This window comes from Parus major, chromosome 23 (genome assembly GCF_001522545.3).
Source record: "Parus major isolate Abel chromosome 23, Parus_major1.1, whole genome shotgun sequence".
In the NCBI taxonomy this organism is placed as follows: Eukaryota; Metazoa; Chordata; class Aves; order Passeriformes; family Paridae; genus Parus; species Parus major.
Window position 1 is genome coordinate 6,411,174 of NC_031791.1, and position 12,715 is coordinate 6,423,888.

At 48.8% G+C, this 12,715-nt stretch overlaps 1 protein-coding gene across 4 annotated transcripts in view; it reads left to right on the plus strand.

Annotated features, from left to right (window-relative positions):
• The window catches only part of LOC107214194 (lethal(3)malignant brain tumor-like protein 3), a 32,564-nt gene extending 20,643 nt beyond the window's left edge, over positions 1-11,921 (plus strand). For 2 of the 4 annotated variants that reach the window (XM_033519533.1, XM_033519535.1), the window contains exons 17-19: positions 853-1,019; positions 5,354-5,416; positions 7,979-11,921. In XM_033519533.1, coding sequence (XP_033375424.1) covers positions 853-1,019; positions 5,354-5,416; positions 7,979-8,107 — 359 coding nt within the window. In that variant the 3' untranslated portion in view covers positions 8,108-11,921. The other 2 variants (XM_033519534.1, XM_033519536.1) reach the window with 2 other exon arrangements.
• The last annotated feature ends 794 nt before the right edge of the window (positions 11,922-12,715 follow it).

Below are 12,715 nucleotides of genomic sequence, written 5' to 3' on the forward strand. Positions count from 1 at the left end.
GCAGCAGAGGCAGCAGAGGCAGCAGGAGCAGCAGAGGCAGCAGAGGCAGCAGGGGCAGCAGAGGCAGCAGAGGCAGCAGAGGCAGCAGAGGCAGCAGGGGCAGCAGAGCAGTGGCTGCTCCAGGCACACAGAGCTCTCCCAAGGGCTGGGATTAAGTGGGAATGCTGTGGGAATGGCTCTGGGCAGCCTGCAGGGCTGGGGCTCAGGGCAGCCCCCCGTGGCACTGTAAACCAGAGCAGTGCTCCCCAGGCTGCTCCCATCCTCTGCCTGGCCCCTTGTATGAGCAGCACATCCCTGCAGGACCGTGACTCTGCACTGCTCCAGTCAGCTCATCAGGGAGGGCTGATTCCTTCCTCCCTTTTTTGCCTCGGTTTTCAGAGCTCCCGTCACTTGACACATGAGGAGGGAGTTGATGTCTGGAGGTACCTTGAGCTCTCCTGGCCTGGGAGTCTCGTGGGGAGCGAGCCCAGGCCGTGCTGGCAGCACAGAGCTCTGGCTACAGCTGGGGCTGGAACGGTGCCATCAGTTCCCAGCCGAGGATGCTGTTACCAGAACTCCTCCACCTTGTCAATAAAACGCTGCAAACATCTTCTCTGTTAGCAGCATGACATCATTTTCCAGGGAAGAAGCTAACGATAAAGCCTCCAGCCTGGCAATCTTATCTTTTTTTTCCCTTTCTCCTGCTCGGGAGGGTGGGGAGAACGCCCTGAGAGCTCCGTGTGCCACACAGTAGCTCTGCCTGGCTCTGCTTACCCTGTCTTGCTGAACTCCAGGCTCTGACCCTTCCTTCTGCTTTCTTGTAGTTGCTCCTACTTGAAGCCTGGCTCTGACTTGTCGTGTTTCCTCTTCCAGGCCCTGATTTGGATCTCCAGCAGGCCCTCCACCAGTCTATCTTCATGCCTTCCCTGGCCTCCAACCCGAGCCACCGCCTGCATCTCTTCTGGGAGCAGCACTGCAGGCTCCTGCCGGAGGTCTCGGGGCTGACAGCCAAACAAGTGGCCAAATGGTCTGTGGAGGAGGTGAGTTACCTGTTCCCTGCTCTGCTCTCCAGGGCTGCAGGGATGTCAGAGCACTCCTCCTCTGAGTGCTAACTGGGAGACATCTTCTCTTCCCTCCCTGTCCTGGGCAGTGCTCCAGTGTTTGCTGTGCGTGCACCACAGCTGACTCAGCTGGGATTACACCCAAGACCTTTCATCAGGGAGGGGAAGGACCCCTGTTGACCCTCTGGTGTCCACAGCTTATTGCCCTCAACAGGATTCCCTCCCTCCCTGTGTTTGTTTTCCCCTCGATCTCTCAGTCCACAGGCCTGAAACATCATTCTGACAGCAGATTCCCTTTCTCTGATCTCCCTCCCCCTCTCCTGTGACTTTGCTGCTGATTCACTTTTACAGTGCAGAGAATTCCAAACTGCACTGTGCATGCCCACTCCTGCTGCCTCTCCCTGCCTGATTCCTCGGGAACTGAACTGCCCACAGCCTGACCTGATTTCTGGCAGAGGTAGCTGTGCAGCTGGAGATGTGTCTCTGCAGCTTTTCAGATGTCTCCTGGAATTAGGTGGTGTGTGAAAAAGCCAGAGTGTTTTGTGTGCTGAGTAGTTGGTTTTTCCTTCAGTGCCTTGGGCACAAATAATATTTCTCTCTGCACTTGGGAAGTGGTGACAATTTGGATCCTGGTGCTTAATTGCAGGGCATTTAATCCCAGAAAAATGTGCTGTAGTGTTGTGCTTGCAAGGATGCAGGGAATCTGCAAAGCAGGAAAAAAGTACTGCTGTTCATGATGCAGAGAGGATCTTCAGAGACTTTTAGAAAAGTGCATTTTCCGTAAGTGCCTCTTAACTTCAGATAAATCCAAACGTTCTCTTCATGCTGGAGGAGTGGGAGTGCTAGAGTCTGGTGGGATTACAGTGATCTGGGAGATGGGAACCACAGCAGTTGGGAAAGGGATGGAACAATTAGTGGTGATGTTTTAAAACTGGGTCCTTTTTTTTGTTGAGTTGTTGTGGTTTGGTGGTAGTGTTGGGTTTTGGTTGTGGGGTTTTTTTTTTTCCTGTTTCAGAAAAACGTGTAAGAATTAAATTTATACCAAGGAGGAAAAAAATATGTGAAAGATTTACTGTTCCTGTCCTTTTGAGAAAGCTTCCAATGATTTGTCCAAAAGGTCTTTTAGCAAATCAATAAAGTCAGAAGCAGATTATCCTCTGACATGATAATCAAAATCTCTTTCTTTTGGATAAAACAGGAGGATGCTTCATGGAAGTACAGTGTCAGGATCCAAGCCAAATAAAATTTGTCCTTTGCAGCTGACCTTTAAAGCAAGTGCTGGATAGATTGAACTGGGATATTAGTTTGATGACGGATGAGTGTGAGCAGGGAGCACAGACATGGATGCAGGGCACTGGGTATGGTGATTCAGTCCCAGAATAAACTGAACTCTGCTGCAGCCTGAAACAACTGGGGAACTTCTGGCTGCTGGTGAATGGCACATTAAAAAGCTCAGTTGCAGCACAACAATGACTGGCTGAAGTCATTACAGGTTTTATCTTCAATTTCAGCAAAGAGCGTCTGGTTTTGCAAATTTTGTTCATCACAAATTCCCAGAGGAGTCAATTTGTGCTCTCTCTGAGGATCAGTGTGGCAGTGCAATGGTCTGGGAGCTGACAGCAGCAGGACTTGCTGTGTTTTAGGGAGCCCAAAGTGCATTTGGCCTGTCAGCATTTGGGCTCCCAACATCCTCCTGCAGGGCAAACATCTTCCCATTTGCCTTTGGCTTGTGCTTTCAACTCTGCTGCACAAAGGAGTCCATTCTGCTGATGTGAAACAGGAGTGATGGGGGTGTAAAATTCTCCTTTGGTTTCAGGCTGAAGAGCTGGTTTTTATTTTATAAAACCCACATTCAGGACTAAAACATTGCTGTAATTCTGCTGGATGAGAACAGCTGAAGTGGCAGAGCAGCAGCAGCATTAGGGGCCCTCAAGCTCAGAGAGTCTGGTAACACCGAGCAGTCACTAAGTGTAGTTACTTTAATGCAGCTTAGGTATTTATTGAAAGCTTCCTGTCGTGTTTTCAGAGCATATTGACTCATAGAAGAACATTGCAGATGTATTGTTCATTAGTTAATCCTGCTTCAAATGCTGATACCGGGGTGGGGGGAAGAGAACTGTCCTTGTGCTGAGTGTGAGAGGGTTTGTAAATCCCAGTTAACCCAGCTCCTGGTGGCAGCTGTTGAAGGCTTGTGGTGTGGGGCTGCTTTGTCACCACAGGCCATCAGTCCTGTGCTGATCTCGGTGTGTCTGCCTCACAGCAGCACCTTCCAGAGGGGTTTCTGGAAGTTTCCAGGGTGTTCTCAGGAAAAGCCCCTTTTCAAGCCCTTTCCCTTCACCAGTGTCTGCTTTGGGAGTGTAAGCAGACGGGTCTGAGCCATGGATGGTTACAGCAGACTTTTACCTCCTCAGAGAGAAGCTCTGATCCCACTGAGATATTGCCAGCCTGTCCAACACCTGTCCCAGCCACACTTTGAGCCCCCCCAGACTCAGCCTTTCCCAGGGCCCAAGGCTTCCCTGCCACCATTGTGGGGTTGTGTTGTTTTCCTGTGGTGTTCTGTTCTTGTGCTCCCAAGCCTTCCTCATCCCTCAGCTGTCCCATCTTGGTTTGGGACCCCTCCTCCCCAGCAGTGACAGCCAGGCAGGTCCCTGTGGTCAGTGGTACCCAGGGTCTGTCTCGTGTCCTGAGGAACCTTCTCTCCCATTTCCTCCTCTTGCATCTCCCTCCCTCTGTGTTCCCCGTTCCTGGTAAGCCCCAGGGCTGCTGTTTGTGTCCCTACCAAGGACTGGGGGGCAGATCAAAGCCTCTGACTCTGTGCTGGTGACAGTGGCCAGCAGCAGTTGTGCAGGGGAGGCTACAGGAGCAGGGCAAGCCCTGGAGGTGTCTGCCAGCCTCAGTCCACACACACTGAAGAGCACTCAGCTCTTGCCCCAGGGGTCCAAATGTCTTTTAAATTCTGGAAGGAGCCGGGCCTGGCAGAAGGATTTTCATTTGTGTTTTAATTATTAGCAGATGGGGGGACTCAAAAGGAAAGTAGTATTTTGTTATTGGTTACTAACAGGAGTTTACACTTCTGCAGAAGAAAATGTGGAGTGACTGCCCAACAGAGATGTGGATTTCAGGAGTTCCCTTTAAGATGGAGCAGAGAGGAGGATGAGGGAGAGGGAGACTGTGCTTTCAGGTTACATAACAGAAACCACAGGAGTCAGAGCTGCTCCTGCCAGGGCAGAGCAAACCTGGAGGGCACTGAGAGCCCCATTCCTGCCTGGCTAGAACTGGGGGGAGGGAATGACTCCAAGTCTAGTGCTGGGATAATCTGGAAGTACAGGGACGTGATTTAGGACAGAGTTTGACAATTCTGAGTTGAAGGGAGCCTGGATCTGACAGTGACCCCTCCCAACTGCTTGTTTGTGTACAGGGAAGAAATGTCACATCTGCACCAACTCACATGGTTATGCCTCATGAAGCAGAGCTGCTCCTGCAAGGGAGCATCCAATTAACAGGAGATGTTTGATCTGATTATGCCTCAATATACAAATCTCCTGTGAACCAGTGAAGCTGCAGCTGGAGAAGACAATGCACATCAAGCTGTCCTCCACTGCACACAGGACTGCTCCTCACACTCCTGCTGTTATGTAATGCAACCCAGGGCTGCTTGCATGCCTCCAGGGAGATTATTCCAAATGTTAACAGATTCCTTGCTTAGAAAGGTTTTCCCTAATGTGAAATGTAAAATTAACTTTTACTTGTTTAATCCTCTTGATTCTGTGGATCCTGTGCACCCAGTGCAGATTAAATGAAACCAGAACTCCTTTCCTTCCCAGCTCTTCTGCCTTTGCATGTTGGTAAAGCAGCAGTGCTCATTCAGTTGGTTTATCTTGTCTCTTACAGGCATGTAATCTTGGGAAATTGTCTAAATACTTTCCTCTTGTTTTACTTTCCAACAGTACTGTAAAGAAAGTGAAGTTGGGAGTGAATTTAAAGTAGTCTAAGCCATATACAGCTTTTAATCTGGAAAAATGGCATTGATGCTGTGAGGAGCTTTTAGAGGAGCAGAGAAGCTGGATTCTTACAGGGAGAGAAATGGTCAAATGGCAATAAGGGCAGTTATTGGTGGTAACCAAAATGGCAAAGGAGTTTCAGCAACAACCCAGCAATGTTTTCCATCTATATCCTTCATTAATGTGAGAGTTTTGAGTATTAAAGTTTTAAAAATTCTTGCATGGAGAAGTCTCATACAGAAGTAAGAGGATTTTTCTTGATGGTGTCTCATTTTAATTGTGTGTGTTTCTTTCTCTCACATGCAATTGAAGGTGGTGAGCTTTATCCAGCGTTTACCTGGCTGCAAAGAACAAGGCTCTGTGTTCAGGGAAGAGGTAAGAGGGGTGTGCCCAGACCCTGGAATTAGGGCAGAGAGCTCAGACCTCCTCAGCCATGTCCTCACAGCAGCATTCAGGAGGCAGCCTCAGCACAGAGCTGAGTTCCACCATGGCTAATTGCATCCTGCTGCTTGAAATTTCCCCTGCAGCTCCAATCACAGAGCTTATGCTTAACATCCTGTCTTGGACCGTTGTGCCATGGGCTTGGCACTGCTCTGAATGCCCTGATGGAATGGTTAGTGAGGATCTCATCTGCTGCCTCTAACGAGGACGTGCCTGCTCCTCTTGGGGAGCCTGGAAGGTGCATGAACCCTGGGAATCATCCCTTGGGCTGGGGTGACAGCAGGAGGGGAACCTTGCTTTTCAAAAAGCAGAGCTTGGGAAGTCAGAGCGTGTCCTGTGTTGGGTGGAACAAGATGAGCTTTAAGATTCCTTCCAAGTGAAACCATCCCATGGTTCTGTGATCCCTGCAGCTCTCCTGTGTGCTGTGAGAGCTCCAGGGAAGGGCTGCAGTCACTGGTTCTGTGATCCCTGCAGCTCTCCTGTGTGGCTGTGAGCTCCAGGGAAGGGCTGCAGTCACTGCAGTTGCTGTGGCAGTGAGTGGAAAGGGCAGATCTGTAATCTCTGGCTGCTACAGAGCTGGCTCCCTTTCAGGGGGAAGCTGCAGAGCATTTCATGGGTTCATGTATCTGTGTTTTGTTTTCCCTTGCTTTAAAAACTCTGCAGACACACACAAAATAGGAAGCAAGAGAAATAGAGGCTTGCAAAAAGCACTGTCCACAATGTGACAACACAGTAGAACACTCACAAACTGAACATACTGGGAATAGTGAAATTTGTTCAAATGAACCCATCTTTCACTGTAGCTGAGTGTAAAAGGGAATTCTAGGGAAGGGGTATTCAAAGGTGAGAGGTACCAGCAAATCTCCTAATAAATCCAACCATTCTCCATGTATTTTATTTCTTCTGGTCCTGAACACAGCAACTGCTTTCTTATTCTGAGAGTGCCACAGCCACAGTCTGTTCTAATCCTTGTTTTCTGCAGCCTCAAAGTGTGATTTCCTGCACCACACTTCGAGGGACTTGTGTTGTTTCTCCAGTTTATGCTCAATGCTCAGTGTCAGTTTGAAATTAAAACCCTTTTAGCAGAATGCAGGTGTGAGTGACAGGAGAGCTGAGCTCCCCCACACTGTCCAGGATCAGCCTCCAAGTGCTCCCCGTCCAGGATAAATAAATCCTGCAGACTTCCCCTGGTGGGGGGCTGGAGGGGGAAAAGTTGCTGCTTACATTAGGAGCAAAGAGAACAAATTGTGCACAGGATTCTAAAACCCATCCAAATAAGATGGAACAAAGAAATTAATAATAAAGCACAGACTTGCTTCTAGGTCCAGTTCAGGGCAGGACGGTTTAAAATAAGCAAGTGTGAGGCAATGCAGTGAAAATGAAGCAGAGGGATAAATAATACTGGACACAAAACCATTTTGAAATGTAGGACTGTTTTCCAGCAGTTTTCTGCTCCTCTTGACTCTGTTATTTAATTTAAACAGCACAGTCCCATTTGTTTCAAGCTATTTTTAATACATTCATTGCAGCAGTGCAGACTTGAGGCAGCTTGAAAATGAGATTCAGGGATAAGGTGTGGCCATATGTGAGCTGGGAGCACTGCTGTCGTTCCCAGTGCAGGAATTAACTTCCCAGTCACTCCCAGTTACTGAAGTGGCAGGTTGAGTAACTTGCCAAGGGTCTCTTGTCTGGTGAGATGGGGGAAACCAAATCTCCTGGCTCCCAGCTCTTTGCTTTAATTATGTGTTCTCTGAGTTTACTCAGTGTTTCCAATGCACCAGGCATTGCCATCCGAATGTGTTCTAGCTGGGAAGAGAACAAAACCAGCAGAATTGTTATTCTGGTTGGGCTGGGTGTCCAGTGCTGTGTGCTGCACTGGTGAGCATCAAATGAGAGGAGGAGACACTGTCAGTCTCTGTAAATGGACATTAATGGAATAACTTAGGGAGACACATGTGGTTTGTCTTTGTCCATTAATCTTTGGCTTCATCCCTGCAGCATTTGGGGTTTATAATAATTATATCTGTGCTGTCTCTGTGGATGTTCTTGCTGGAGTGAATTTTTAACCTTTTCCAGAAAGAGTGTGTCATGATTTCACTCACTGCTACCTACAGCATTCTGGATTTGCACATGGTGGTGTGTTCATCACCTGCTTAATTTGCATCTAATCAAATATATCTCCTTGTTGATGGATTAGGAGACTGTGTTTTTCCAGCCATCTTCACTCTGCCTTAGTCTGTCTGACATCTGGAACCATGGAATGGTTTGAGTTGAAGGGCCCTTAAAGCTCATCTCATTCTAGCTGTGCCATGGGCAGGACACCTGGAGCTTCTCCACTCGTAGGGAAAGCGCTGTGAGACGAGCTCTGCGTCCCTTGGGAAGGGACATCACGGAGTGTGGGGGCCAGAACTGGGCAGGAATCCCAGAATGCCAGGAGTGGGAATCCTGCCTGCTCTTGGTGTTCAATCCCTGTCCTGTTGGTGTTCCAACCTCCAGCAGATCGACGGAGAGGCCTTCCTGCTCCTCAAGCAGAACGACATCGTTAAAATCCTCAGCATCAAGCTGGGCCCTGCCCTCAAGATCTACAATGCCATCCTCATGTTCAAGTCTGCAGAAGACAACTGAGAGGAGGCCTTGGCAGAGCCAGCAGGAATTAACCAGGAATGGATCTTCAGCTGTGAGCATTGCAACACACCGGACAGGTGGATGGGGACTCGGATGTGTTTTAAGTAGAACTTAGTAAAAATGGTTTAAGGTTATAAAAATCCTGCCACAGTCTGGAATATGGGGCAGCTTCACTTCCAAGAAGACGATATTATTATATTTTGTAATTGAATTTGGTTTTGATATATCAATCTCTTTTTGAGATCGAGAAGAAACCTCCAGTTCTAAGGGGAATCCAGGGTAGCAGTGGTGGAGCTGCAGGAGCAAGAAGAAAGTTCTGAGTAAAACTGGCTTTGTGTCTGGTGATAGTGCCTGAAAGACTGACTGATCACGAGCGAGACTAATGTGTTCTGTGTAATAAAAGAGAGAGGAAAAAGATGTACTTCAAAAGAACTCCCCCATATCCTTCACTGCTGTGACTCAGGAGCTGACCTTTTCAGGACTGATTGTTAAATTCCTCTTTTTCCTGCTGATCCTGGCTGCTGTGGTACCCTTGGCTCCTGGGCTGCTTTTACACCCCTGCAGGAAGGGAGAGCATGGGCAGAGGGTTTCCATCAGGGATGGCTTGCACAATTCCTGTCATTCCCTGTCAGGAGGCAGGGGCAGTGCAGGTGGCTTTGGGCAGGCAAAGATCCCATAAGGGCATCTGCTGCTGAGACAAAGAGATGTATTTTAGCTGTAATTCTCCCATCAGTGCTTTTTGTGCAGCTGCTTCTGGGCCAGGAACGTCTTCTGGCAAAATGGCACAGCCAGGAGCACTTGGGGATTGGTGTGTGTTTGTTCTTGACTTCTCCACTGTCAGCCAAGTCCTAGGAACAGGAGCTGGAAAGCCAGCAGTGTGTGTGTGTAAACAGATTGCCTAGAAACAAATGGCTTTTCTTTTGAACCATCCAAACTGATGGATGTGAAGTGCTTTGGCCTTCTCCCCCTGAGGTGTTCTGCCAGAGATGGAGGGCCAGGCAGCAGCTCCTCTGCCTCTGGGAGCAGGGCAGGCACAGCACATGGGGGGTGAGATTGGAGAGGAGTCAGGATTTGAACAGCAAAATTGGGGAGCAGTTATTTCCCAAGAGAGAGAGAGAGAGAGAGAGAGAGACAGAGAGAGCTGCTGTGTGTGGAGGAGAAGGGAGCCTGGGGCTGCGCTGCTGCACGTTCCTGTGCTGGGAGCACGGCTGGTTCCTGCTCCAGCAGAGCCCCTCTGGGGAGCATCCCCATGGAAATCCTGGCTGGATGGCTGAGGTTTCCACATGGGAACTTCCCCGGCTGCTGTCTCCTCCTGGAAGCCCTGGCAGATGCAGAGTCCTGCTGGCTGGGCTCTGTTTGGTGTTCCCAAGCTGGCAGCACCAGCTCGTGGCTCCCTGGCCACTCTGGTGGCTGCTCCAGAACCTCCTCAGCCCAGGCAGCCCTTGCAGCCCCTCATCTGCAGCTGCCAGTGTGAATTGTGTGTGTGAATCCTGTGTGGGGAGCCCGGGGGGTGTGAGCTGGAGCTGCCAGAGGCAGGTTCTGCCTGGCTGTGTGGGTGTCTCAGGGCACTGCATGCTGATGTGATCCATCCACAGGCACCCCAGTCTGCCTTGGCGTCTCTGCAGCAGCCTTGGCTCCCCAGGAGCTGTGGGGAACAGAGCGAACACGCTGTCCATGACTGTGTGCTGACACAAGGAACACACTTGTTCCCCCTTCCTGCATCACCCACGTCCTCTGTCCCGTCCTTCTGCTGCTGACAAGGCTCTGGTGACTGCTCTGAAGCAGAAGGTTCCTTAAAATCGTAAATAGAATCCACACCACTGAAGCCATTCAGTCCTGGAATAATATTTAGAGCAGTTTGTTTCTTTTTTCTTTTTTTAATAAGAATTTCAGGATTTTAAGCCTTCACAGAGAAGACACAGGTTTGGTGGGATATTTACCATTAAATATCAGCCAGGCAGCAGCAGGGGAGAAATTTATGGCAGTGTTAGGGAGCAGGCAAGGGTGAATTTAGTTTATTAAAATACATTTCTAGTATGATAACCAGGCTATTCACCAAAGAGTCACATTGCTTTATCCTGCTCTGCACATCCAGCATTAGGACTTGAATTGTAAGTGGCATGTCCTGTCCTCTGACAGAACTCGCCTCCTGGGCAAAGCAAAATTGTTTCTTGACGACTGGAACAGAGGATCCAGGGCTGGGCTGTTTATTCCTGGCTCTCCACTGACTTGTGAAATAACCCTGAGCCCTTCCTTGCCCCAGTTTCCACCCAGCCAGGTGGGGCAAGTGCAAATTTTGCCTTTTTCTTGTTTCAGGCAAGCAGGTCCTGCCAGATTTTCTGTTTTACCTCCTTCGTTTGGGAGCCTGAGTTGGGGGACAGCAGATTGCCTCTAGCAATAAACCAAGATACAATATTAATTCCATTTCTTTTACTATATATAGATGGAGGATGAAGAGAATTGGTTAAACAAGCAATGAGATTCTAGTCAGTGAAATTATTCAAACAGAAGAGAAATCTTTAATCCTTGGGGCTTCCGAGCCAGCTGGATCAAAGAGGAAAATGTGTGCTTGGAGGTTGTTCAGTGACAGCCAGCACAGGCTGTCAGCAGGGGGGAAGGAGGAACCTTTTAGGGATGGAAGAAGGAGGAATGTGCTTCTTGTGCCTTTTTTGTAATCTGATAATTGTCTTTGCAGAGCAAGCAAGAATGTGCACACATCTATTACTCACTCCTTTCCCAAATATAGCTGTATTCCAATAAAATCCAGCAACTTCACGGGATAAAAAGAGCTCCAGTGTCTTCACTGGACACATTTAAAACTCCCTGATATTTACAAGATAGAAAAAGCCTAAAGCAGCCCATCCTTTAGCCCCATAACTCCAGAATTCATCAGTTGTGTCAGGGGGTGCTGCTTTCCAGGGTGTCCTGGTGAGTTGTTCCTGCTGCCTGCCCAAACTCTGCTGCTGTGGCACAGCCAGGCCTCTGCAGAGGCCTTTGGTTATCTGATGCCTTCTGTAATTTGAAATGTGCACTTTGAAGCAAAAATCCCAAAGTTGTGGCTCTGTGGGGAGCAAAACTGCAGCTGATTAATGCCAGCTGGGACTGGGAGGATTTGGAGTGTGCTGGATGTCAATAGGAACCAGCTGAATGTTGGCCCAGCTGAGCCCAGTTACCAGTTCAGATATGTCCCTTAGCAGCCATTCAGAGCTGTGACAAGTTCCCATGGGCCAGCAGTCCAGCTGGGAATTTCCAGTTCTCAAAAATGTTACTCCTGGCTGTGTTTTTGTTCCTTTCTCGCTGTTTTTGAGAGTCAAAGCAATCCATTTTTTTTCTTTTTCTCCTCGGCTGGGAGTCCTGTTACATTTTTTCTTTGCCATCACCAACAATCATCCTCGTAACACAGCAGCAGCAAATTTCAGCTCTGGGTGATGAATCTCAGGAAAGTTGGACAGGAGTGTTTGGCATCACCAAGAGCAGAACTCAGCAGCCAGAGGAAAGCCCAACACTCAGCCCAGGGATCAGCCAGCCCAGCTGAGTTAGAGTTCTGCCTGCTGCCTTTCTGCCCTGCTCAGGGATTTGTACCACAGAGACCTTTAAAGCTTTTGACATTCCCCTCAATATGTGATGAGGCAGCTTTATTTTGGAGATTGCTGTTACTCCAACTGGAAGCACGTGCAGGGGAAGGGAGCAGGGGCTCAGCCTCAGAAATTTCTGCTTTTTTAAACCAAATACTTGAGCTTTTCGACACTAGCCATGACCTTGCACTCCACCAATGCTTTCCTCTGGAAATGTGAATAAAATTAATATACATTCACACCTGGTTTGTTTCTTCTGTGTGTGGGGCTGACCTCAGCAGTGTCAGGGACACAGAGCTGGGCTGGCACTGGGAGGATTTGCTCATCACATGTTGTCCTTCCCCCAGACCCAAACCTGGCACTCACAGCATGAGGCAGCATCTTCATTTTTGTCTTTTTTTGTCTGTGTTTTATCTCTGTAGTCGAGCTCTCCCTGATGTGTTCACAGGACAGCACTGGCTGCTGCAGCTGTGCCTGAGCCCCAGTTCCTCACTTTCCTCTGCTGCTGCCAGGTTTTAATCTTAAAATCCTGGGATGGTTTGGGATGGAAGGGACCTTAAAGGGACCTTAAAGTAAAAAACTGTTATTCCTGCTTCCAGATCTCTGCCTGAGAGCCCCTTGATTTCAAAATGATAATAATTTGGAGGGAGGGGACCTACATTTTCATTCCAAGGGAGGCTCCTGCCCTCCCTAGCAGACACCTGTCTTCCAAACCAGGACAGAATCCACTCCCTGTGTCCTGTCCCTCCAGTCCCTTGTCTAAAGTCCCTCTCCAGCTTTCCCAGAGACCCTGGAGGCACTGGAAGGTTCATGGTTTCCTCTCTAATTCCTTAATCCCTCGTGGTTTCCTATCACAAACAACCCCAGAACTCTTCATCTCCTTAAAGCAGCTCCCAAAGTTGGGTTTTTAACTAAAATTAGCAAGACCTTGTTCTCAGTATGAATCTGTGTTAAAACTGCATTTTGGGGTCCGTTTTCCCTTTCTTTAATGCCCCCCTGAGCTTCTTCACTGTGTGATGATAATCACCTCACC